This window comes from Maylandia zebra, linkage group LG10, assembly GCF_041146795.1.
Source record: "Maylandia zebra isolate NMK-2024a linkage group LG10, Mzebra_GT3a, whole genome shotgun sequence".
Taxonomy (NCBI): domain Eukaryota; kingdom Metazoa; phylum Chordata; class Actinopteri; order Cichliformes; family Cichlidae; genus Maylandia; species Maylandia zebra.
The window spans coordinates 28254391-28282062 of NC_135176.1; the positions used below are offsets into that span (position 1 = coordinate 28254391).

Consider the following 27672-nt stretch of genomic DNA (forward strand, 5'->3'; position numbering starts at 1 on the left):
CCTCACTCTGTGCCTTTTGTCACTAAAGCAGGAATAGTCCAGATAGATCTAGAACCAGTTGCATGTGTTTCAACTAGAAAAATGGCTTTGGTGACAAAAACGTTACGCGGGCACGACGCCACAAAGCTGCTGAGCCAACACTGTTGCGAGTTGCCGTAGGAACAAATTCACCATCGCGTCTCAGATTCTGTCCACCATGACGCACGAAAGCAGAAGTGGTTGTGCGCCATCACGGGCACCGTGTTGTTGAAAAAGAGGTAGTGGAGTCCACACTTTGGTAAAACTGAGCTGCTTTTGGCACCACATAAAAGACTAGCTGCGTACCGGGCTGTGGTGGTCATGTGTAGCACACTATAGGATTTAGGACTGTGCTAAGGAAACAAATATATCCTTATAACAATAAAATGTGATGATGATGTCAGTAAAACTCAGTATTATTTTATTTATTAAGGTAGAATCTAAGATTTTAAAGGAGTATCTATTTAAGTGTCCACTGAGTGGGAATTTAATCGATGTAAAACAAAACGTGACCAAACATTTTGTCTCTCCATCCAAGGAGGATGACGAAAAGGAGCGCCTGAGTCAAGTGAAGGACCTGCAGGAGGACAACGGAGGAGACAACACCGAGCCTTTGGAGGACTTATTCCTCGGCCTCAGCGTCGAGGAGGTAAGAGCAGAGAGTAATCTGATACGTCCCCACTGAGCAGTCTGTAATTGGATCAGTCTGTAATATATTCGCTTTGAGCCATCTTCACATTCAAGTACCAGGTTATGTGTTGTGTCTCTATCGTTCCTAAATTGGGGAGAAATGGCAACAATATCTTCTGAGAAATATACATTTATGATTCAGTTTAATCTCAGTGTAAATATTTGATCTGATTGCACGATTTCAGTCATCCCCGTTTCTGAAAAACATGTTTACTGAGACATGCTGTAAGTCTTGTTGTAACGATGTCATGGTTTTATGCCTTCGGCCTACATCAGCTGTGCAGACACTGGAATAAGTTAGAATCTGGATTTCGTTTTGCAGTTTTCGAGAGTTGTGATATATAGTTGATCTGCTTTTGGAGAGAATCTGTTGGACGTCAGAAATTTATGATCACTGTTTAAAGTTTGAGCAGCTTGAGCTCGTTTTCCAAAGACCTGTCAGATTGTCGGGAAACTTGTCTTCGCATTAGTAACGTTTTACACATTGCAGCCTGGCTGATCTTAAAGAAAATGGTATTAACTTTGCAGCAGAATCAGGACAGAATCGTGATAAAAATCAGCATCTGAGCCATCTTTATGTTGTTGGAGCTGTCGGTGGATAAAGTGCCAGTTGACTGGTCCGTGTTGTAAGGCCGCTCAAAAATCAGACTTTAAAATCACGATGTTGTCAATAGTCTCATGTTTTTCCAACATGATTATTTATTTACTTCCCAAACTGCTCAGCATGTGAAATGCCACATTGCTGCTGTTCAAGGAACTTAATTTTTTTTGGTTTATTTTTAACTTGTAAAGCCGAACACACATTTTGGAACAGGAAATGCTGGCAAAAACAAACAAAAGAGGAAGATCACACCTCTGATCATCAGGTTTCTCACTTCATCTTGCACTGGGAAACTAAACCAGTAAAACCAAACACTCACCCCCTTAAAAAGTGAATAATTAATAAGCAGCAAAGCTACAGAAGAAAAATGATTATAGCTTTATATGCACGCGAGTGATCGTCCAATGCCAACTCTCATTAAGAACGAACCAGAGAAGGAAAGCAGGTTAATAACAATGATAGAAAATGACCAGATGCTGAATATGTGGCAGACTTGGGCACATGTAACAATGAACTTTAAAAATGGCAACATTTTTACAGGGGATTTCCTTGAACTTGAGTTATTATTCAAATGAAAATGAATAAATAAATGTGGATCAAAAGAGGTGGAGGCAGGCGGGGATCATGTTGTTTTTGCTAGCCAGCAGCCACCACGTGGAAAGGTCTTTGGGTGCGGATGTGGGCACTGAGAGGCCCACGCTGTGAGAGACTCGGGAGACTAACACATTAACCACTGGCGTGTTACTGTAAATTATATATTTAAAAGGTGAATTAAAAAATATTGTCTGCCCAGCTTCATCCCACTTATTAAATAAATCTGATACTATGAAAGATTTTTTCCTGAGGATGCCTTTTTCCGCTTTTTCCTCCAGCCCCATGTGAACCACAGCGCCCACGGCTCTATGCACTCCTTAGACACTGATGTGGTGACGGGCAGCCCCATGGACCCTTACAAGGACAACTTGCGGCGAGTTCAGTCCACAGACAGCCTCGGTTCCTCGCTGTCCATCCAGCAGGGTCTTGGCGGCCAGAACCACAAGGCCAAATCAGCAGGCCACTTGGACGAGTCGGACTTTGGGCCCTTGGTTGGGGCCGACAGCGGGGTGACAGACAGTAGTTTTGGAGAGACTGCTTCAATTAGCTCAATCAAGCTGCCGACAAGTCACTTCCTGCTGACTAAAGACCAGGAGAAGGCGATCAAAGCCATGACCCCGGAGCAGGAGGAGACGGCGTCGCTGCTGTCCAGCATCTCTCACGCCCCAGACACCGCTTACTTACCGCCTGCCGGCTACCGGCTCGTCAGTGACAGCGAGTGGAACCTGCTACAGCAAGAGGTGCTTAACCAAGGCTTTACAACAGCTTTAATGGTCTGAGCACTGCAGGGGTCAAAGGTGGTTCAAAGGGTTTAATGGTTATGACTGGACGTAACATTTTTACAGCGCAAAAGGTTTTTACTTCGCTTTAGGATCTTTACTTCCTGACTAGTTCTTCTTTGTACCTCAACATTAGAGCAGCATATGCACGTTGTAGTGCAATTTTGAGTGTTTCTCATTTTTATTTACCAGCATTTAGAACAGAAAACACATTTTCCTCCTTTTTCTTCAAATTTTTCCCCAAAGTTGGGAAAGCTTAAAGTGGCTTAAAGTAAAATGATGGTGATACAGAAATATAATAAACGCTAAACACAGTGAACATGGCTGACTAAATGTAGTAGTAAAACAAGAACAGCAAATATCAGATGAGTAGTGTGGCCATGTCACCTGCTTGATATATTTTTAATGGTCTTAATTAAGTTTCTTAGTCTGTTGTGGCTCAATAGTGCAGTCGTTTACACAGCCGCCTAACGAGTGAAAGATCCCTGGCAGATCCCTTTGGGCATTGAAGGCCATGTGGTGTAAAAATATCAATGTCATACATGAAAGCTACCAGCCGTGAAGCGACCCCTCGTGAATAAGGGAGTAGCTGAAAACAGCTTCCGACTGAATCATCCTGACGGATATCAGGAGATCAGCCTCCTTCTCTTAGCGCTTTCCCTCTGCGAAATCTGCAAGACTCATTTTTTCATGTTTTCAGTCATAACAAAGTCTTAATTTGTTACATCCTAGAGCTGAGCATCGTTATTGAGTATTAAGTAGTTTTTTATCACATGGGTTTCTTGTTTATCTGTCGCCAGTTGAAAAATGCTGGCAGGAAGCTCGGACGAAGGTGCGACATGTGCTCAAACTATGAGAAGCAGCTTCAGGCCATCCAAGGACAGGAGGCTGAGACGAGAGATCAGGTTCGGGTTTTTCTTTTTCATGCCATTGCGTTTTAATCACATCAAGCAGATATTTAAGGTTTGACTTGTAATGTTCATCAGAGGGGTTCTCATTTCTTACTGTCCTACAGGTAAAGAAGCTGCAGGTGATGCTACGTCAGGCCAACGATCAGCTGGAGAGGACGATGACTGAGAAGCAGAATTTGGAAGATTCAGTCAAAGCAGGAAACGAGGAAACCGCTGCTAAGGTCAGGACCACGTGTTCTCTTGGTTCTGATGTCCGTGTGGATTTAAAGACTTTAAACCCCCACTTTTTATTCCAGTGTGTCATACTCAAGTCAGAGTTGATGACATTAGAATAATTACTGTAGAAAAATCATTCGTTTGGAGTCTAATGGGATTTATTTGAGTTGCTTTTAGCTATGTTTGTTCATTCGTTGGTTAAATTTGGTGTGAGGTCTGGCGGATTATTTCTCAGAGACAAAGCCAACGGAGCAGAGATTTGGCCAGTTTCCACATTTACCACATATGCAAATAAACATAATAAAATATTCATGCCTTAACCGCTCACGTACGCGTTACTTTAATTGGATTTCCATCCAGCCATCGTCTTGGAGGCTATCCCAGCTGCCATACTCAAGAAAAATCTAAAACAGCTCAAGCAAGTTCTTCAGTTTAGTTGTCCCAGCATGGCACTGGTGCTGTGCCGAGCTTTGTAAACACACGTCGACATGCGGTGGCTGTGTGAGGTCAGCTGGAGGCAGTGCCAAAAACATAACTTTAGATTAAGTTATAATAGATTAAAAATTTCTTTCTAGCAAAAACTTCCCACTGCACAGTCTGTCTGAGCTTATTGGTAGCGTTTTTCCACACTTCTTCCTCTTTGTGGTGAACAACACTTTTAATCTCTTTCCTGTTCAAGCCAACTTTTCAGCCAGTCAGCACTCAGCGTACACGTAGCTGCTGTTTGTTTTGTGTTTTTGTCTTTTTGAGACTTCAAAGATGACACGACGCACGCTCAATGAAGGGTAGCCATCTAGAGGGGTGAGGGGAAAGAGAAGAGAGCGTTGTGTGCAGAGAGTTGTCAGATCCACTCATTATCCACAGGCTTTCACCATAGCCACAGATGACGTGTGCTTCATCGCTCAAATTAACATCGTTGTCCACCCGAAAAAAGCCCTGAAGCCAGGTACAGTCACATGCTTGTCCAGGAAGTGTGAGTTTAGCAACATCTCCATGAAACACATCAGACACGCTTGACAGTGTTAGCTCTCCATCCGTCTTACTGTAAAAGGACCCATTTTCTCAGCTAACAATGGCTGGAACAGTTTATCTTCTTATCTCCTACTCTTGGCTTTTCCCCGATATCTCCTCCGGAGCAACTCGGGAAGTATTCAGTAGGATCAAATCACAACAGCAGTCACTTTTAGACACTTTGTATTATCAGGTAAACACCATTTGAACCACGAGTAAACCTGCAATGTGAGAGCAAAGGGCTCTACTCAGAGGTTACAGGCTACCACTCAGAATAGTGGGAGAAAGAAAATGTATAAAAAGTAAAGCAAATTATTAAATTAAAATTATGGATCTACTCAATAAATACGTATTAATATAAGTTAATAATATCTTCAGAAAGCAACTTTTGGAAACAGGAACTCGCCGAAGTAATTAAAAACTAGTGACCCTGATTTAGGTGATTATTATAAGAAAGACGAAAGGTCTACTGTGAACAAGGCAACTGGAGGCCTTTGGTGAAGCTAGTTATTCAAATTATTTAGTGTCACCACCAAAAATGTTGTTACTGTGTAATTATTAAGGCCGTCTTCCTCGGTGTAGTGCATTGGCTCAGTGGAAAGGAAGTTTAGTACTTCCGAACAGTAGTGTGTTGATACATGTGAAGGTGCTGGCATCCTGTGTGATAAAATGGGCACCATCTGTGTGCAGGTGGTGCAGCTTTGCCTCAGCACTGCTTTGATGTTTAGATGACTTGCCACAGCGGGAGGAGAAATAACCGGCAATGAAACGGTGAAACACAGTTTTTAACAGTTTAGCACCGTGCACCTGCTCAATCCAGGGCACCCATACTGACTGTTGCTGTCGCTGTAGTTGATTAATATTCATTCACAGATCCACAGAAAGTCAGTTTCATACGTGTTTGTCTGTTCATGTACAAGATCCAAAAAAGTCCTAAATTTAACTTCTGTATACCTGTAGACGCCCCGTTGACCAAATAAATCCTATACATCTGTACGTCAATATGCCCAGTCCCATCAGCTCTCTCATCTGTTACCAGGGCAACAGCAGCATGGCCAGCAGTTGTGAGCCTGAAGCTTTTAGCCTCTTTATTCAATCCTGTGAGTGCGATGACGAGAAGAACCACAACTGCATCTTTGATTTTACAACACTGAGGTGGTGGTTTACAGGTGGTTTGCAGAGCTGGCAGTTACATCTCTTAACACTTATTGCTCTCTGTATAATTTTCTTGGGTAATTTAACAGACATTACAATTATAGGGGAAATTTTTGGTATGACTCTATTGAGCCCTGAGGAACACCTCAGTCGGTCAGTCACTAATTTTTTCTGCGAATAGTCGCCTCATGGTGCTGTATATTAAACAAACTCTGGGTTGTCTTTGTAGAGCCTACGATGTAACCAACGTAAGCGGCCGACATTGTAACCGGCGTTTATGCTTGTGCTGTTGCATTATATATTAATTACCCAGTGGTTACTGGCCTTTTTTTGCCCCTCTCAGTAAGCGAGAGCCCAGCCACCTGTAAGAGGAATCTTATCCACTATCTGATTCCTTCAGTATCCATTGCTTGTGGCTACAGGTGTAACTGAATCAACTGACATCTTCGCCTTTATTCTGCTCTCTCTTCACCACAACACATCTTCATCAATGCTACACCCATCAGTCTGCTGCTTACCTGCTCCATCCCTCCCTCACTTGTGAGGAACACCCTGGGAGATACTTAAACTCCTCCAGTTAAAGCAGCAACTCATCCTTTTCCCTATTCTGCCTGAGAATCATCACTGATCACATGATTGGGTAGCCTCTGCATCGAAATATGTCTGCATGCATCTAAAGAGGCGTTCGCACACATTTGAATTAAATAAGTGATAGATATGGCTTAACACTTGTTATATCGAGTGCATTTCCTTTGTTTACTTAAAACTGCAGCGTCACTGTGAACGGCACGTTTTCCAACTTTCATCCCTGCTTAATGAGTAATAACAGCCCTGCAGATATTCTGCATATTGTGGCCTCACAAACACGTTGACTGAACTAATTTCTACACTTAGATTTTCCACCCGTGTTACCAGTTAGGCTCTGTAGAAATGAAGCATCCAGTATGTCCAAAACGTTTACACATCACTAGATGTCACTGGTTCAGACAAATATTTTCGCACTTTAAGAAAACATGAGAGCGGTAATGTAGAAAAGCTTTCCCAGAATCTGCTTCATTACTTAACTGTCTCTGCCCAAATGAGAAAAGGGAAGCTTTTAAGTGTCGAGTGGAGCGGATGTGATCGCCCTTCATTGTTAATATCCTCGAACACACTGTTGTTGCTAACTTGCCCACAGATGATGTGTGATAACGGATTCTTTCTTATCTAACGCTGCTGCTCTGCACACCCCAGGGTGCAGCTCAGGCCTCCAGCAAATCAGTTCAACAAACTGTGCAGTCATGCTCTCTGCACACTCATATGCACTTTTCAGAGAGTCATGAAAATGCACTGTCTGCCTTCAGTATGAAGGTGTTTTATTGGGTTTACTTCTAAAAAAATGCAGTTTGTAGGGAAGGCAGTTCTCTTGCAGAAAGTACTGGAGAAATATACTTTTTTTCTATGTTCTTTGAGATCTGATTGCATTTGTGCAGCCATCCTGCAGCGTACCTGAGAGCGGCATGTTGCTTCTGTGTTGCCCCTACATGAACCTCCTTATTTTCTTGTTGCAGAACGTGTCACATTGACCACCAACTTAAAAAAAGAAAAATAAAGTGTGTGAATGCATTTTGTCACTTCTAAAACCAGAAGTTAATTTAGTGCAGCACTGCCCACAGCTGGCTCGAACTAGTGTACTAGTTCCTGAACCTATGATCTCACTATTTCAAGTAATTTGTGCCCTATGCAGAACTATTGCATGTCTGTGTAACTGTGGCCTGCTTGCTTTTGTCTTATTGATGGGTTGTTGTTTTTTTGTGCATGTGTGTTGTAGGTATCTGCCCTCATGCAGAGAGTCCAGGAATCAGAAACACTGCTCAGCACACTACAGCAAGCCTTCAGTGACGCTAAGAGGAACACACAGGAACAGATGGTGAGCAGCATATTCATTTGTGAGCTATGTATCGCCTGTTCCTGCCAGCTGTGTCTGGATCTTAATATCAGCTCTGGCAAGTCTGCACATATTTAAATAAATGCTCAGATAACAGACTCTCGGTCACTTATTCGACGTGTTGCCAGACTGAATTGCACCTCAGAGGCACTAATGATTGGATTTGCATTTTTCTGCCTCTACAGAAGTAACTTCACTGTTCCTCCCACACTACAAATATTTGCTGATGTGACAGAGCTTGTGGCTAAAGAATATTTTGCTTCAGTGTCAAAAAGTTGCTCCTGTCTGCAGCAAAAGTGCACAGCTGAAGAAAATGTTATTTGCATTACTAAGTAAAATTAAAGAGTGTTAAGTCAGCACTGAATCCTAAGAAGACCCAATATTTGTCCAATCAAAAACAGTGCTAAGCTCCAAAATATTTGATTTAAAACAGTCAAAAACACAAAAATATTAAAAGTTTTAGTGTTTTTGAAGTACAGCACAACATTTATCAGTTAAACTAACCAGTTAACTACCCAATGGCTTATTTAATAACCAGTTTAATCTTGAATGATTAAGAAATGTCAGCACATGAATATTATGTATTCAAGGTGTTAATTGGTCACAATTGAGCAGGCTTTTACTGGATATTTGTCCAACGTGACATCCAAAAGGTTGGATCAGATATAGGTGACAATCTGCCGCAAGCAGCAACAGTTTGGTGGTATTTCACATCCGCTGCACCAGCAGCTTTTATTTGTGTATTTGCAGCATTTTTTTTACTTTACTGCAAACTGTGGTCACAGTGAACTCACAAGACTGAAAACAATTACGCTTTTTCCTTTCTGGTTACATTGGTTCTGTGTATTGCTTGCTGGGAACCTTTTACGACACTTAGGTAACAAACATGTTGTCGTTGTCTTGATTGACATGATTTATTTTCTGCTCTCTCTGTCAGCTCCACGTGCCGGCGTGTGTGTGTGAGGATGTGCAGGACACTGAGACGCTGGTGTGACTGTAAATAACAGCAGTGTGTAGAATCCCGGTGAAATTAGCACTTGCAAAGCATAACGAGCGCAATGAGCTTGTACTGTGGCAAAGCATCCATCTGACCCTCCACAGTTCACAAGAATCGCTGCTCCTCCTACAGCATCGATCAGATTTTAGAGACCTTGGCATAAATGATCACCCAAACTGTGCTCAAGATAGAATTAATTGTTGACAATACAGCCAACCAGTGACAAAAAGCCTTACCACTGTCTCTCTGCATTTCCCACCTTACAATAACCAGTGAATTATGATGGATCCTGGGCCCGTTGTCATTTATTACTGCACTTTATTCTCTCTAATAAAAGCCAACTCAATAAATTTACATTATTTGATGTATTTATGGTTGATTTTATTTTATGAAGAATTGCTGAGTCTCAGACTGGTGTCGCTTTAAACATTAAGACTGACTGAGTCCATGTCAGCAGATAAAATTGAATCAGTGCGTATTTCTTAGTATAATATCTTTTAATGAACTGAATCCGGATGTTAATTACAGTCTTGTTAGTTTCTTCTTTCGTTGCCCTTATCAATGCACCGTGTGTGGAGCGGAGATGACAAGAGACACAAGAAAGTAAAGTGAAATATTGTGCGAGGTGCTGACAGCATGTTATGTTACTGTCAGCGCTCTAAAAACTTCCTGCAAGTGTTACATGAACGTGATGAGAGTGTGAGAGAAAGCATTGTCTCATCCGAGCCTGTCACTCACGTTGATTCACTTTGACCACAGTTTGCAGTTAATTAAAAAAAACATACAAAGAAAAAGTGTAGCAGGTGTAAAATATCTCCACACTGATGTCTAGTTGTTGTTAGCTCTCTGCTCTGTTAGCCCATGGTCAATGATTTCTAGGTCGGGATCAGACTCATATCCGATCCACATATTGGAGCATTATATTCACAAGTGGAAACCCTGAAAAGTCATTAAATCAGCCCGATGTTTTCCCATATTGCTTTTTTTTTTTTTTGTAAGTAAATTTGAATAAACATGCAACATCAGTTGTCGTCCCTACCTCCGTATTTGCAGTTGAGATGCAGTTATTTAGTCTTCTATAAAGGAAATTTAAATACATCTGTCCGAATCTACATATCAGCTCCTGTACAGAGGTTTTGCAAAAAATCTCTGTGTCAATATGTGAAGTGCATTTCTAAGCAAGGTACATTTCTTCTCCGAGCTTATTGTCCAAAAGGAAAAGCAGGAAGCACCTGAAACAGAAGCATTCTCAATAATGAATGTGCCTCTGCAAGCTGCATCAGCACAGGCATCAAAGTAACTTGAAAGACTTTGCAAACAGTCTTGTCTTCGACTGATGAGAGGCATCCCCTTTGCTTCTGGTGGCTTTGATGTGCAGAAGTCGTAGCGTCATAAATTAATTTATAGAGCTACACCTAGCTGAATATTAGCTCTGCAGGGAGATTTAGGTGGAGGTGGCTCTAAAAGCAGACACTGGCCTGTGAGTCACTCTTCACATATGTTCACGGGCTGATGGTTTCATATGGCAGGAGGCGCCATAAAAAAAAAAGTGACACATGACGAGAGGATTTATTCTTTGTGCTTGTTTGTTTCAGGCGGTGCTGCTGAAGTCCAGGGAGCAGGTGGCAGATGAGCTAAGTCGACTACAGAGAGATAACGAGAGTCTGCAGGGGAAGCACAGGCTGCATTTAGAACTGCAGCAGCAAGAAGACTTCCAAATGCCCACTACTGTTCAAGTACGTGCAGCCTCAGCACCATCCATAACACTTCAGTGGTACTTATTGAAATGTGTCTGAAAGGAGGCGTCCAAAGACCAGTTTAAAGTCTAGATTTGTAGTTTTGTTTACTCTGAAATTATTCATGGTTAAAGCTTTTATGCAGTTCTTTACACTTGGATAGACTTTAAGTAAAAAAACAAACAAACAAACAGTATTTCTCTGGCTCCTAAAACGAGATCACTACCATCACCTACCATCATGAGCTCTGGGTGATGACTGAAAAATGCAGGGGCAGGGGAAATGAGTTTAGTTTGAAGGGTGGCTGAACTCTTCCTTAGAGATGAGGTGAGGAGCCGGGCATTCAAGAGGGAATAGCGCCGGATGCCTGGATGCCTCATCGTGAGGTGTTTCGGGCATGTCCTACTGGGAGAGGACCCTGGAGGACAACCCAGGATTTGCTAGAGGATTAGAAGAGGAGGCCGGGATGAGGGAAGTTTGCACTTGTGCTTAGATGGAACAACCTTATCACCTGCTCCCATTCGCTGCTGGTTTGCTGAAGACAGTTTCTGTGCAAGGAAAAGTATTGGGTTGAAATCTGAAGAGTCCAGATAGCTCGGTGAATGTTAGTTCGACTGCACTTATTAAACCAAAAGACTAAATAATTAAACAATCCCCTCCAAAAAATCACCTTGTAAAAATCTGAGCCTGTCTTCGATAGCCCCATATGCAAGCCTTTCTGTTAAGTGCTTTTAGTGGACGATGCTTCTTAATACATCAGCAGGTTGGATGATGCTGCTTGATGTTCAAATCTAAACTTTGTGCCAGGTTTTAAGAAGACAAGTCTGTCTTTATACAAGCATTTTCCTTGTATAAAGTTCCTCCACATTTACGCCGGGTTTCTCCAACTTTTAAGTAAATCATCTCCACCCAGCCTGAGCTGGTAAAGAATACAGATGATGCAGGGTTTAAATATAAAAGCACCTTCACAGCCTGCTGCTCTCGGTCAGTAGAGTCAACTGTTCATTTAAAAGCTGTCGCAGCGTGAGCAGCTCTGTCCGCTCTCACGCCACAGACAGCGATAAAAGTGACACAGACTGATCCCTGCAGTGAAGCGCTCGGCTAATTGCTTCAGTGGTAACACCTCTGTGGCTCCACCAGCTCACATTCGGTGATTAACAGCAGTGCTGCTTACTTTGAGCTGATCTGATGAGGTGGAAAAAAAGTCTGCTGCACACATAAATCTATTATACGTCCGTGGGCTGCCCTCCCGCCTCAAACACACATCTCCTCCCACACTGTTACTCTCAGCCTCACGCTGAGTTACTCTTCAGCATTACAAAAGAGAGCGGACTCATGTTTTAGCGGAGGCTGATGATCTTGTGACATTCGCAACATGTTGGTGGTTAAAACGTAATCGTTTAAATCTGCTTTGTGAGAGCCAGAACTCCTCCAGTTATAGTAGGTGTGCATTCTTTTTCAGCTACTGTTGGATACCAGAAATCGTGTTAATGTGATGGGCAATTCATTCAGTGGTTTTCCACTTCTAAATGTGCTTCTAAGCATTCATCATGATGCGAGCAGAGGCAGATTTATGCATTCAAAAGCCTCGTGGATATCCATTACTGCAATCGTTAATTTGCACTAACTACTAGTTGGATTCAGTCGCATCGTTTAAATATAAACGTGTCTTATCTCGTAAAAAACCTCGACAATCAGAAACATCTGTAGCACCATCCAGTCAAAAACCATTAACGGAGGGGGGTTGGGAGGAGTGACCCAATAACTGAGTGGTTTTTGAGCGCATACCCCATCAGCGCCACATCAGCTGAGTCTCCTTTTTTGACAGCTGGACGTCTAGACCGCTGCTCTGAGTCATTTAACTGCCCGTTCTCTCTCCCAGCTGTCACATAACTTGCAAATGTAAACAGTCTTAGACGTCAAGCGATGGCTTATGACCATGTACAGGTATCTGTTTTAATCATTCGTGTGTGCTTGGATAAATTTGTGTTCTACAGGTGTTGTTTCGGGTACCTGTCAAATGAGAAATATGATCCAAGAAGTTCAGTAATTTCTCAGAAACCAAAACAGGCCACAGCAGTTTATAGTACTCCAAAAGAGGTTTATAAAACTTGTCATGGTGAAATAGAGTCCTTTCAAACACAATAACTCAGCAAAGTATGGTAGAAATACAGTGTTCGGGTTACAAATTGGCCCCCTGGAGAGTATGCCTCTGTCTGGCTACTACTGAGTAACTCCATATAAAATCAACCAAATATAAAAACAAGTTCCCATCTAACCCAATCAGAATTGGCCCACTTTTTATACACAATAACTTTAGTTTAAGCGAAGCCATGCAGTTGGTTTCCTTCATCCTACATATATCATGTTTTACGTACATAAGAGTGACTGAAATTTTATTTTTTCCAGCATTTTAAGCTCTCGTAACTTAATTTATACAGACGATAGCCATATTTAATATAAAGGCCGAATCAATATTGCAGAGTGTATATATATATATTATATTTTTAACAGCAAACTGCACTAATTTAATGTCTGTGACATGAATGGAAGTACGTACTGGTACCCTGGATATTTAAGGTTTTCTGATCATTTCCTGCAGAACAGTCGCATCACATCAGAAGAAAATGTTGTGTATACGACGGAGGTGACGGGGATGTCAACATTGGTGGTTGTAAAGTTATTCGTTGATTCTTCTTCAGGAGCTCCAGGGCCTGGTGCTGCGGTTGCGTGAGGACATGGTGGCGTTACGGACGTCGGCCGATCACATGGAGGAGAAGCTGAAGGCTGAGATCTTATTTCTGAAGGAGCAGATCCAGGCGGAGCAGTGCCTGAAGGAGAACCTGGAGGACACTCTGCAGCTGGAGATCGAGGGATGTAAGGAGGAAATAGGTGAGACTCTGAACGATCAACTTGTGTTTAAATCATTGATCAGCTATAGGGTGTGTATTTGTGTTTTAACTGCTACCTTTTTAAACGATCTTCCGTTTCTGCTTTTTGTTTTTCCCCATTTGTCATTCAGACATCCTGGAAGGTATGATCAGCAGTTTGAACAAGCTCACTTTAGCTGCCTGCATGTGTGTGCGTTGATGACTTAGTTGGCAGACTAATGATGCAGTCAGCATTTAACATGATGCTTTCCCCTCACATGTTTTTAATGTAGTTTTCACAGGCCTAGAGACCAGTTAGCCTCTTTGTAGCAACCTCCAGTCCCCCGACTGGTTGGCAAGTGGTTGATATAGGTTGGTGATTGTGCTGGGTGGTGTACCAAAAAAACCTAAAACGGAAAACATCCACCTTCACGTAAAATTTGTGCCTGACCAAACAAAACATTTAAGAAGATGCAGCTTTTATTTTGAAGGCAAATACTCTCTGCTTAAGGTTTGCGTCACACTTCTCACAATTTCACCACCGCTTGACAAGTAGTTTGCAAAGGTTTGCAGACAAGTCTGCATTTCATTCTATGCAAACTCCTTGTCACCACAACCAAAGCATTTGCAAGGAGGTTTTTGGTGGAGCACCGTGCACGTCCACCGTGCACGTCCTATAGCAACTGCCAACAACCTCCTGCAACCACTTGCAACTGGTCTGAGGATACTAATTTTTCCCTTGTGATTTATGGTTGGTAGATGGTTGCTGACAGGTCTGCAGGCCTGTGTGACTGAGGCCTTATCTGTTTTGTTAAGCTATTTCAAAAATGTACCTTGCTGTGTGTTGACCTTGCGCACCGCCTAGTTTACTGAAACTAGGATGTCTAACCTTCAAGTGTTGTGCAACAAGTTCAATAATCTAGAAGGAATTTAAGTCAATTCAAAAGTCCCATAGGCTGTTTTGGCATTCAATTAAAAAAGTAACAAAAAACATCCAAAATGGACAAAAATCAAATCGTTGACTCAACTCTGGAAATGTTCATTTAACATTCGCCCATAGTGAAAAACCAAAAACAACAGGTATTCAATAAATAAAACCAGTAATTAAACTTGAGCTTCACTGGCCTAGTGTTAGTTTACCGGTGTTTCGACTGCGCGACTGCGGCTCCGCATTTTCATTATTATAATAAACAAACAAAGTAACCGATTCGCCATCAAGTGGAGGCACAACGCTGAATGAATCAGCCGGGTTATTTCACACTGTCAAGCAATATGGCGTCAGTAATTAGTCAACTTCTGACAAGCACGCCAACCACAGAGACTGCAGCAGCGGTGACGCAGGGAAGATGCAGCAGATTGACCCGGAAGTTATGCAAAGTTCATTCCCGCCACAATAAATGGATTTCAGAAAGTGGGGTCGGATGTTACCCTACTTAACGCCCACTCACATCTTGTGTCAGTTGATCTCAACAAGTCACATAACAGGGTGAGGCGAGATCTCACAATGGTTTCACCCGAAACCTCTGCTGATAATGCCCCACTCCCTGTTTTTCCCACACCTTGGCTCATGTGATGAGGCACATGATAAATCAACGACCCTCTCAAGGGACGACTCCCACTAGGGCTGAAGTGGTGAGACAGGTTTGTTGTGTTTCCACCTTTCAAGAGAAACCATTTTCTTCTTACAAAAAACGTTCACAGAGATAAAGCAGCTCTTTTTGGGAGTCACCGTTGGGAGCTGAGGGGCTCTTCTCCCTCTCAGATGTGTCTGTGCTTGTTTTGTTGTTGCACTAGGGAATGTAAACACCTTGTGTTGCTATATCTTTCATTTTACAAGATAACGCATTAGAAGTTATACATGTTATCATGAACGGGATTTCTACTTGCAGCCATAGCATTGTGATGATTTGCAGTGAGTCATAACTAACAGACCTTGAGCAAAGAGGAGAGTTATCATGAGGTATGTGCTGTGACAGGCTGTGGACAAACCTGCTGCTTTTCCTTTCATTTGATTTAATTTCGTAATACTTTACTCTGTATGCAGTTTCAGGGAATACCTCCCTTTTAAACCAGCCAACTACAGGATAAATATCTGGTAGAGCTGTCTGCACAAACTCCATAAACATAAAGAGTGTATAAAGTCACGGCTTTAGAATATCTTTCATAGATGAAGGAAACGGTGCAGGAATGATAAGCACATTTAAAAAAAACAATCATAAGTTGAGTAAAGTTTGACTTATCTGACTGTTGTTTCGCTTAATGTGCCTTATAATCTGGTGCACCTTATGGTCCGAAAAATACGGTACATTTATATGACAGCTGCTTTTCCCCCCCAAGTGTGTTTTAACGGATCCTTTATCCCTTGTCATGCTTAAGTTCAGAGGTTAAGGAGATATTTAACATCTGATTTAATGCTTTAGAGCAAGAGACCCAGTAATATTCATGTTATTTTGTTTGCATTAACAGCTGGTTCATGTACACATTATGAAAGGGCTCGTCGTTAATTCATTTTCTGATGACTGATAAAACTAAATGTCCTGTTTTAGTTGTAAAACCGAACTGTTTGCATTGCGCTGCTTTAGACTTCTCTCTCTGGGAGATTTTGACTGAAGAAAGTACACACTCTTTACAACGTACCAGGAGGTTTATCTCTATTTAAACACAAGTGCTTCCACTTGATGGATGATTTTTGGTGCCGATTCTGTTGTCAGTGGCCAGTGAGTCAGTGTAGTCATTAACAGCTGGAGTGTTTCATGCTTGTGCTGTTTGTTTCTTTTAGTTGTGCGCTCGTTTGAGCTCAACACACACAGCAGCTCCGGGCAAAGCAGCTTTGTTGCATTATTCATAACTTTCAGGGGATCTCGTAATAATTCCTGAGAGAATATCCGGGCTTTGAGATTCAGATGAGCGCCGTGTGATCCTCTAATGATGTCTTCTTCCCACAGCGTCTTTCTCCAGTTTGAAGACGGAGCTGGAGCGAATAAAAGCGGAGAAGGAACAGGTACGTCTTCTGTGAAATTGTCATGCAGTGAAGGAAAAAGATTTGGATAATGTGCTTCAAATAATGCTAAAAATCAAAATACTAATGTAGATGTGGGAGAAATGCACAGGTTTTTATTTTTTCATGTACCTGCAACTCTTTTAATCTAACCTGTGTGTGGACAGAGAAGGCCATTCTCCTCATCCTGATAAATAAATCTGCACTGATCAATACTTGGATCAAATGACTATGATATAGAAGGGGGCACCAGCCTCCTCGCTGTTTGACTCATACTCACCAAACTCAACGTTATTTCCAGTTTTACTGGAGTAACTTGTGTAGTGAAAAAACTGTGAGAAACTCTCTTTTAACTGACCTTCCTGTTTGAGTATCTCAAACAGGAAGTAAACACAAGGGGAGCTATTAATGAGGATTGTAAGTTAAACCTCGTCACCAAAATGTAAAGAAACATTTGGTCAGTCTTCTTTTAAATAAAAAATATTAACTGATTTTAACATTTTTAATGCAAAAGCAAAATTATGACTTAAAGAAAAGCAAATCTGTGATCCCTGAAATGGCTTTTTTGTCATTCTTAATGTTTTTTCTTAAATGTCTCTATTTATTTATAGTCGTTGCTGTTACTGTTATTATTTATTATTATTGCTGTCATTGTTTTTGTTGTTAAGGTCTTCTAACCCTAACCAAGGTCAAGGTTGCAAATTAGCTGTTGCAAAGTACATAGGACTTCTAGTATCAGTTGCATTTTGTTTAACTGCAGCAATGTAACTGTGTATCGTCACTGTTGTATAAACAAGTACGTTTTAAAAAATAGAAAGGTATAAAATAGGTATTTAGGGGTTTTACACTATGAAGTCATTCAGCCTGGGTGCTGTGACCAAGAAGGATTAGCAGAGATGAACGTTGTCTTCAGATTCTGTAGATAACTCGGATTCTGCAGCGTGGCGTGCAGACTGAGGAAATCTGCTTCACTCTGTGGACTCGTGGGATTAAAATTAATGCCTTAGTTTACTGCAGTTAACCAATCTGAGCAAACGTTAGCTGAATTTTTTGCATCTTGTCACTCAAGATTGAGATATGGTTGAGAGATGGTCTTTCCCTTTTCTTCTTCTTTCTCGTTTCTTTGTATTTTGCTTCCATGGAGACTTCCATTGAATTATTTTTCAAGGGATTTTGCACAATCGTTTTTTGGGCTTTCTGAAGGTTTTTCAAAATTTTTGTTGGATATTAGCTGCTTTTTCACCCACTTTTTGTCCTGTCTTTGCACCTGATCATTTTCAAAGGAATGATTTGATTCATTAAAAAATCAAATCAAAAAAGTATAAAAAATTTAATTAAAACTAAATCAACGGATGAATGAGTGTTGTGTGTACAGACAACTTCACAGAGATCCAGTTTTACTCTGTCTTCAAGCCTTTTGTTTCAAGGAGCTTTTCACAAATTTGTTTCCATTTCATATTTTCTTTGAAAAATGCCAAAGATAACAGTTTGACAGGCATAAAATGGTACTTTTTGTAAACTTGGCATATCTCAGGATTGTCTGCAGTGTGTACTTTAAAATATTTAAGGAAAGTGGACAAATGGAGCACAAGAGAGGAAGTGACAGGCCAAAAAAAACAACCTCCACAGCATGTCTTATATCTGAAAGTCATATCCAAATCCAGCAAAGACCTTAACACAGGACCTGAGATGCATTTGAGACAGAGGAATACTAAATGACAAAAGAACTGGACTAAGAATCAGTGATGAGGTTTTATATGCAGTAAGTTTCTGTGGCCAGTCTAAAAAAAGATGGAGGATCTTGCATAGAAAAAAAGGAAGACAACATTCGAAGAACAGCTTTAAATGTCCTTCAAGAAGCCTAAAGAAAGACACCCGAAGACTAGTTACAGAAATTAAGAGAGTTGAAGCTATGTTGAAGAATAATGGTGGTCGCACCAAGTATTGACTTTGAAGCTATCAGAAAGTTAGAATGTCCCTTATGTACTGTATTTACTGTATTTACATGGTATGTTTGCACCTATTTCTCATTTTCCCAGCAAACTATAAAGAAATAAGGGGTGGCTCAAGACTTTTGGACATCGCTGTATATCAAAAGAAAATACTTTACAGTAATTCATATTTCAAAAGATTTCCAGATGGTGAGAATCGGCTTTGACCGATTAGTCCACTCAGATCGTACACAGGGGGGAAACCCTGCAGATATGGTCTATAACAGGGGTGGGCAATTCCAGGCCTCGAGGGCCGGTTTCCTGCAGGTTTTAGATCTCACCCTGAGTCAACACACCTGAATCAAATGATTAGTTCATTACCAGGCCTCTATAGAACTTCAAGACATGTTGAGGAGGTAATTTAGCCATTTAAATCAGCTGTGTTGGATCAAGGACACAGCTAAAACCTGCAGGACACCGGCCCTTGAGGCCTGGAGTTGCCCACCCCTGGTCTATAATCTTGCAAATGGGGTGACACAACAAAGAGAGGTTAGCAGCAAACTGGTGTTGTTTTCCCCGTGAGACAAAACAAACTTAGCTGAGAAATAACACACACAGACGGAAGATAAATATTTGTTTTGGGTCCGTTTTTTAAGAAGGAGCGCTTCCTGTAATAAGATTGCTTCCAGGAATTGTTGTTTGAACTGTTGTTTGAGTTGCTCTTTCCAAGCGAAACACATATTTTCAAACATCAAAGAAGCACTCTCTTAAAAAGAAAAGAAAAAAGGCTTTTTTCTCCAGGCACGGTCATGTTTAAATCAAAAAATCTGCACAGCAGCTCTTTTCTACCAATGTTAGGCCAATAGGAATCCCCTAAAGCAGGGGTGTGGAACTCCAGGCCTCAAGGGCCAGTGTCCTGCAGGTTTTAGATCTCACCCTGAGTCAACACACCTGAATCAAATGATTAGTTCATTACCAGGCCTCTGGAGAACTTCAAGACATGTTGAGGAGGTAATTTAGCCATTTAAATCAGCTGTGTTGGATCAAGGACACAGCTAAAACCTGCAGGACACCGGCCCTTGAGGCCTGGAGTTCCCCACCCCTGCCCTAAAGAGACCAAAAAAGCCTCAACACATAAAGCCACTAATCTACCCAGCAAATGTCTTTGTACTTTCCCACTGAGACACTCAAGTCCTGTAGGTGGCACATTATTTTGCATTTATTGAAATTATCATTTGTTCAGTCATTGCAATTATTGCACATGTAGGACTTTTTTGAGATAAAGAGCTATAAAGTTTACGTACTTAATAAAATGCAGTGCTGATATGATATAGTCAGATGTCGTTTACAGTGGGCAAAAATCCATGAACAAAGCCTTTAAACCGTATTATTAATTTTACCACTGCTCATAGAATCTGCCTTGATCTTTTATCAACATCTCTGCATCTCATTTATTTGTCGACTGATTATTTGCGTTACATCGTTTTTGTAGCTGGAGAGCAGTTTGGCCGAGAAGACTGAGACACTGAGGAGCCTCCAGGGCCTGAGGATCAGCCTGGAGCAGCAGCTCAAAGAGCTCACCACTGCAAAGGTCCGTGTTTGGCACGCACATTTATCTGCTGATCCACCACAACCACCCCTGTCCAAAAAGTCACTTTAACTCGATCAGTAACATCATCATCGTCATCTAACCCGGCTGTTGTGGGATTTTATACAGTTTATCAGGATCCGACAGATTATGCAGCATCTGATCCACCGAGCAGCTCATATTTCAGTAAAATCCCAACCTCGTGTCACGACAGCAGTTTACTGACAGCTTTATGAGGCCCTGTCTGTTTGATATAAAATAAAGCACCCGTAAAAATATTCAGCAGATGTTTTGTGATGTTTCTGTTTCACTTTAGGATTTTATTTTAAATACTGAGACTGTGTAGCTTTTCTGAACGAACCTGTGTGCGCATGTCCTTGTAGAGTGCACTTGAAAGTCAAGTCCTCGACGAGAAAGACAAAGCCCAGCGGCTGCAGACCGAGCTGGACGTCAGCGAGCAGGTTCAGAAGGACTTTGTGAAACTTTCTCAGACCCTTCAGGTAAGCAGCGACTGTCTGTTTAACCTCCACCAGGTCAACAACGAGCCAGTTAGAGTTGTTCAGCTTACATTCAACCAAACAGAAGAACCGTGAAGCCAAAAATTTCTGAGTTTATTTGTTGACTTCAGGTTCTTTGTTTGTGCATATAAATAACATCTGTAAACTTCTGACCACAACTTTATGTATATGTATTGGAAGCTTCTCAGTCGACTATAACAGGTAAAAATCAGAGGAGAAATATATGGAACGCGTCCATTTATTAATAAAAACTGTCTTAAAAACAAAAACACAGAAATAAAACACAACAAGCCAGTAAATATACCAAACCATTATGAAAATGTATCACAAAGAGTGAATACTGTCTTTAATTTTAATGCAGGATGTTTAGATTTTATTTGAAAATATTGTAGTTAAGAAGTTTACCCGATTTACATCAAATTTTTTTTACCAGCAAATATTCTGACAATCTTCAGAGCCCCCAAAAGGTCATGACGGGGAATGTTTTCATGGTTGTTGCAGACCCCTCCTGTGTTTTACCTCATGTGTACAGTTGGTGGGTTTATACACTACCTGCCTGAAATGTAGCTTGGTGTGAATCTGTGGTATTCTGAACGTGTGTTTCTGCTGAGTAAACTGTGGTTTGTCTGTAGCACATGTATTACAAACACACCACAGGACCTCATGAGCGCAGTAGCTTCAGTACAGCTTCTGATGCTGCATGTAGTCGGCGTGTCACAGCCCGAGTCATGACAAACAAAGCAGCCACAGCGGCGGGGACAGCTGTCATCATCTGGCTGCAGTCACAATCAGATCTGCAGTCAGTCCCGGCTGTGGTCAGCCACAGAGCTCGAGAGTTAGCTGCTCGACGTATCTTTCTAAACACAGCGGTGCAGGCTTGAGCCGGTGCAGCCACAACTGAGGGAGCAGTGACTGTAGCTGTGGTCGCAACCAGCGGTCTATTGCACGCTACAAGACACTGCAGTATCACAACTGTAACACCGCTGTAAATATTCCAAATGCTTGCCTTCCAGCTGTTGTCCCAGGCCAGATGCTGAGTGAGTTATTAAAGTAGCACAACATTTAAAAGAAGCACGTTTAAGGGCGCTACAGGATGGATGGAAAAACTAAAAGTCAAAATAAATAAAACACATGCAGGGCAAAGCTTTAGATGGCCGAGGTGACCAAAGTGTAAAACCATAAAATGACTTTGCATTATGAAGGAGAAGGGACACAGCTGCTTTTAACCGGGTTTTAAGATTACATGCAAAGAAATGGAAAGAGTCACTGTGTTATATATTTAACCCTCAAGCAACCGAGCTGTTTTAGTCATTTTTTTTTATCATTTTTATTTAAAAAAACAAAACACAAGCTTCAGTCACAGTCTTCATCTGTTAGTTTTAACAATGCAAATATTTTTGTTTCGGTAAAACTAAGAGGGGGAAAAAAATGTTTTAGTGACGTCACTGTCAATTTAACAGCAAACTATAGAAGAACTGGTGACTTTGTAACACTTTGGACAACACATTACTTACTCAAAGACACAAAATATTGAGTTTACTCAAATATACACTCACCAGCTACTTTACTCTTCTTTTGATTTATTTGTCAGTTACATTTTAAAGGCTTAAATAGAGTTTTTTAATCTTTAATAAACACATTATTTCACATTAGCTGCTGTTCATGTTTAAAAATGACAACTTGCAGCACTTCTGTAGGCCTCAGTGCAAGTCTACCTTAGACCATTTCTCTCTCCCCTCTGTCCTGTCTGCTGCGTCCTCTGTCCTGTCCAATAAAAGGATGTAACTAAATACATCAAGCTCCACCACAAAGGGATTACTTGTTCATAAATGATCCACGCCAAAGACCTTCACAGAATTGCATTAATTTATGTTCTGAGATCTGAGAGGCTATGCAAGGTACTAACCCTTATAAAATAGACACATGAACCATATATATGCGAATAAAGGGTCACAAGACTAATAAACCTTGTACAAAAATAACATATAATGAAGAAAACAAAATGTAAAAGTACTAAAATTAGAAAGAAGAAAGAAATGGGGAGGGGAATTTTTTTTTTTAAAAGTAACTTTTCTGCATTTTTTATGTGGAGAACTCCCTTCAGATGATATTTGATTATTAAAGCATTAAAGTGCTGTATGAGAAATCCTCCCGTGTCAGAGAATTAATCGCCGTTTGTCCGTGTCCTCAGGTACAGCTGGAGCGGATACGACAGGCGGACTCCTTGGATCGAATCAAAGTAATCCTCAATGACACCAACTTGACTGACATCAATCAGCTTCCAGACACATGATACCACTGAAGGACAACTGCCTTCACTTTCATTTCCCCTTCTTTCTATTTCACCGACCCAGTAACATATTACCCGACCCTTCCTCTTCTTCTTCCTCCTCCTCCTCCCCCATAACCACCTTGGAAGAGTTTGGAGGGACATGGACAGACGTGGCATGAGGAGCTCATGGCCTTTTGTGTACATTAGAAGTCTCTGAACACACCACAGATAGAATAATGAAGAAGAACACTACTAAAAAAATAAAATGTAAATAACTAAATGTGGACGGAGGGAGCGGGCGGAGGTGCTTCTCCCTGTGGGTTCTGTCTGTCTCGTTTCTACTGTAGATACGACTGTCTGTATTAGCTCGACCAAAAAAAGGTTTGTCGTCCTCTGAAGCACTTTTCATCTGCGACTTCTCTTTCCAGGTAAATAGAAAATAATTGGATGCATAAATTTTCCTCCGTCTGTTCTCAAAGCGGTTGATAATGGCTTCCTTTCTCCTCTTGCTTGTGCTTTCCGTGTTTTGTTTTGGGGTTTTTTTTTTTCCTTTTTCCTCCAGTTTTCTTGCTTTTTTTTTTTTTTCTCTTTGTGACATTTCAACCCTCTTCTGGTCATTTTTAACTCTGTGACAGCAGCACGATGAAGGATGGAAAATACTTGCACATAATTTAACTGGGATAAGAAAATAAGGAACGTAACAAAATGCGAGCAATACCCTTCATGTCTTCAGCACCCTCTGCTGTGTTTTTGCTCTGTTTGTTGCTCTTTAGTGTCTCACAGAAACCTTTTTTTTTTTTTTTTTTTTAAAAAGCTGCAGAAATACAGTGAAGAAACATTAGTCACGTTCAAACTTGTGTTTCTCAACATGTTTAAAAAAATTAAAAGAAGAAACACTAGTTAATCCAGGTCATGTCAGGTAAACGGATGTTTAGGTGATGAGGGAAATTACAGAATTAAAACTGCAAAGTAATGGCTTTTAACACACACTTTGTTCCTGGTATTCTTTTCTTTTTTTGACTTTCCTTGATGTATATCTGAAGATTTTAATTTATCGCGGGCTTTTTGAAGGTGTGATGGATGGATGGCACGCAGACATGTCCCCACGATGAGTGATTTTTCTAAAGCGTAAAGAAACGGTTCATTCATCACTACGAGGATTCTGTTGTCTCTGAAGCTACTAATTAAATTAAATCACCTTTAAGTGTCGGGGTCTTTCTCTCTAAGGACTTCAGCGCACCAGAGGCTAACCATCAGTGGTTTGTGGTTCATGTGTAATTGGGTAAAAAAAAAACAAAACAAGAATAACTAAATGAAGGTGCTGCAGTTGTTCATGGAGAACACCAAACCAGTCAGTAAAAATCACTTCAGCTGGTTCTACACGACCAAAATTGTATAAATGCTAGCACTAGCTGCCACATCTACAAAGGAAAAAAAAAAAAAAACCTGCAGTCTTCATAATGGCCAGCAGGGGGCGACTTGGTCTCTAGGTAAAAATGTGTTTCCACACCAGTTGGCAAGTAGTTGTTGGAGGTTGCTACTTGTTGCAAATGATGACGTTTAAATGACGACTATTTGCAGATAAGCCGGTGTTAATCCATGCAAACTACTGCGTCCACGGCAATCTGCTAGCGACCAAAGCAATCGCAAGGAAGTTCTTTTTTTTTTTTGTTTTTTTGTTTTTTTTTTTAAGATCAATTTCAGGCTAGCAACTGCCTGCAATCTCCAGCAACCATTTTCCAACAGGTTGCAGAGCACCCAGTGTTTAGCAGGGCGTCACCCACTGGTCTCTAAGCCTGCATGACTGGGCTTAGAGAGACCGCCACCAACCTTCTGCAATCACTCGGCAACCTGTTGTGGAAGCCTTTTCTTTAGCAACTGGCGGTTGTTACATTATCAGTCTCTAGGCCTGCGTGAACCTGAGGCCTAATGTTGAAATCAATGGAAAAATAAACGTTCAGTCCCTTTCATCTCAGTAAACACTTTCCTGATGAGTTTACAGTTTCACTCACTAGTTTTTTGTAAATTATGGTCCCCATCAGATTAAAAAAGGACTTGAGCACACAGCCTCTCAGTCAGTATACTCTCCAACCAATGAACTCTTGTTTCTAAATGCTCAGACTCAGACAAACCTTATTCAACACTTCTGAGTATCTGACATTCAAATGTGCTTAATGTCACAGTTCTGCTGTGAAAAGCTGAGAACAAACACTTGGATTTATTTACAAAGTTCACAGCCCACCATTAGTAGCAGATTTAAAGGTTACCTACTCTGCCCGAGTAGGATAGCTTTGCATGACTGGATGATTAAAATAATACTTGTTCGACTTAAACAGTGCCTATCTGCATTTGTTTGAAATGAGATCTTTTAGTGCCACTGTTTCTTCAGATTTGCTGCCAGCTTTGAGCAGCAGGTGGGTGAGGCTGACCATGACATAAGACTGAGCCAAGACAAGACGAATCTGCCAGAAACGGTGTGTTTAGAGCTTGTAAATATGTGTTTAATATGAGCATCCATCATTATAACAGTACGAGAGAAAATAAAAGCATAATAGGTCCCCTTTAGATATGAGAGTATGGTTCAAAAACGGTCTGGTTGTCATGCATGCATCTCTTCTCTCTTTAAAGTCTGTGTCTTGTTGCCGTTTGTGCTTTTCACACACGGGTATATTTGCTAACACTTTCTGACAGCTGCTGCTGGAAGACATTCATCGTGTTGCTTTCATGAAAACTGACAGAAGTCTGCGAGAAGTCGAGTGACAGTTTGCTTCACTGTAAAAGAGTGTCATGTTGATTTTTTTTGACATGAACGACAAACTGCGAGCACTTCAACTGCCTTTCAGGAGCAAACTGCCAGAAACTGTGCACCGCCGCTTCCAAATTTAAACTACGTCCCTTCAGTTTTCTCTTTGAAAGCGACCTGGAGGGACATCCACAAACACCTCTCATCTCAGACACATTCCACAAAATTTGTAATGTGACAGTCAGAGGTTTTTGGACAAGTGGGTATATTTCGTAGCTGGTCTCCATGCTCTTTGGACCCATGTAGGCATAGGGAGAACATCCAAACTCCACACAGAAGGGCCTCCGCTGGCTGGTGGATTCAAACTTAGGACCACCCTGATGTGAGACAGCAGTGCTAACCACTACATCAATGTGCCGCCCACACGGCACGCTGCTCTGTTCACTTATAAAGCACTCACCTCATTCCAGGCTCTGAGTGTGCAGCTACATCACTGTTAGTCTCTTTCTGTTTATGAGGTTCCAACCAGGGCTATTATAGTTGACTAGTACACTAAAACCAGGTGTGAGACAACATTTTAACTCACTGAAGTAAAAGTAGTTCTAACATGAGACTTTACTAAAGTTGCTCAAATTTGTCAACAAGCATCAGAAGGCTTTGGTTCATGTGTTTTCTGTCACGACAGGGATTTTCATGCTGTGATGGACGTCACCTGTCCAGATCCAGGTGTACCCCCGCCTCTTGCTTTATAACAGCTGAGATAGACTCCAGAGTGGTGAGCTTGAACTGGAAAGGCTCTTACACGGATGGATGAATGGAGGTGGATGTGTTCCCGTCACGAGGAGTTTTATTCTAGACTTCTTAAATCTCGACCCTTAGAAATACAACCAACAATCATAAAGAAAACTAAAATTACCAACTTTATTTAAAAAGCACTTTAAAACAGCCACAGGAAAAAAATGAATTAATACACTAAAAACTCTGAAAACACCAAGAAAAACAGCTATAATCAAAACAGAGTTTCAAAAATGGACAACTGTGCAAAGGTGATCTATTCCATAACGGAGGGGCAGCAATCAAGAATGCTCTGTCCCCCAGCTGAGCTTGCGCTTAGATTTCTGTATAGGTTGGAGGAACTGGTCATATGACCTGAGGGCTTGAAAAAGTACAAGGAAAGACCAATTAAGGATTTAAAACAAAGTACAAGAACTTTTCAGAGTGAGAGAAGAGAAAAGTGTGAGAAAAGTCCAATCTCGAAAGCCACAGAAAGTAAGATAAAGCTTTTACATAAAAATGTAGAAGCTTTGGTTCAAACCTGTTTTGTTTTGCATGCCCCGGATTGTCGTATAGGCCGGATTAGAAGGTGATAAAGCTGTCAGATGTCACACAGTTGACTGCAGATTCTTTTTCATCGTTTTTAATCCAGACTTTTTGATCATAAGAAGTTGCTAATCAGGAGCTATTAGTGCTCTGATCTGTAAAACAGTGCTGCTCTTTATCTTCAAGCCTCTTTCAAAATAAAAAAATGCAGCATGTGAGTCAGAAGACGTGTGTCTAAGTCTGCATTTGTGCCTTGAATATGGCTAAAACTGAAAATGTGGAAAAACTGGTTTTCTCAGATGACTCAAAGGAGACTTTTTACTTACTTTACTGGCAAAGAAAATGAATGCACTGCTTCAACTACATATTATTTTTAAAGATGCAAATGATTTTCCCGGAGCTGGCTCGCTGTGCGATGTTCTGGACTGGTATGAAAAGGCTGGACGCAAAGCTTCACGTTCATGGAAACTATGATGCAGGACAGCTTTTCTTCCATTGTAAAAGAAGTAAAGATGTCGAAAGAGTGCACGCAGAAGCAGCTTTGGTTGGTTTGAGGAAATATTGATGACTTTTTTTGTATTTTCCAGCCTGCATGTCAAACATTTCCTCACGTTTTGTTGGATCTGTGAGGGTTAAGGAAAGCCCTGAGCTGAGGCCTGTGAGAGATGAATGCACTGAGTTTACAAAGTGAATTCTGGACATAATTTCCTCTGAAAGCTTTATTGTGTTTGAATTTTATTTATGAAGACCAAAAAATGCCTTGTCTATAACAATTATTATATTATAGTGTCATATGA

The 27672-nt window shown here is 41.1% G+C and overlaps 1 protein-coding gene across 1 annotated transcript in view; it reads left to right on the top strand.

Moving 5' to 3' along the window:
• Positions 1-24016, top strand: part of rabep1 (rabaptin, RAB GTPase binding effector protein 1) — a 42280-nt gene extending 18264 nt beyond the window's left edge. The window contains exons 8-18 of the mRNA XM_004551182.4: positions 557-667; positions 2182-2643; positions 3483-3587; positions 3698-3814; positions 7786-7884; positions 10495-10635; positions 13338-13527; positions 16451-16506; positions 19927-20025; positions 20406-20522; positions 22732-24016. Coding sequence (XP_004551239.2) covers positions 557-667; positions 2182-2643; positions 3483-3587; positions 3698-3814; positions 7786-7884; positions 10495-10635; positions 13338-13527; positions 16451-16506; positions 19927-20025; positions 20406-20522; positions 22732-22833 — 1599 coding nt within the window. The 3' untranslated portion in view covers positions 22834-24016. The remainder of the gene's footprint in view (positions 1-556; positions 668-2181; positions 2644-3482; positions 3588-3697; positions 3815-7785; positions 7885-10494; positions 10636-13337; positions 13528-16450; positions 16507-19926; positions 20026-20405; positions 20523-22731) is intronic.
• Positions 24017-27672: the final 3656 nt, after the last annotated feature.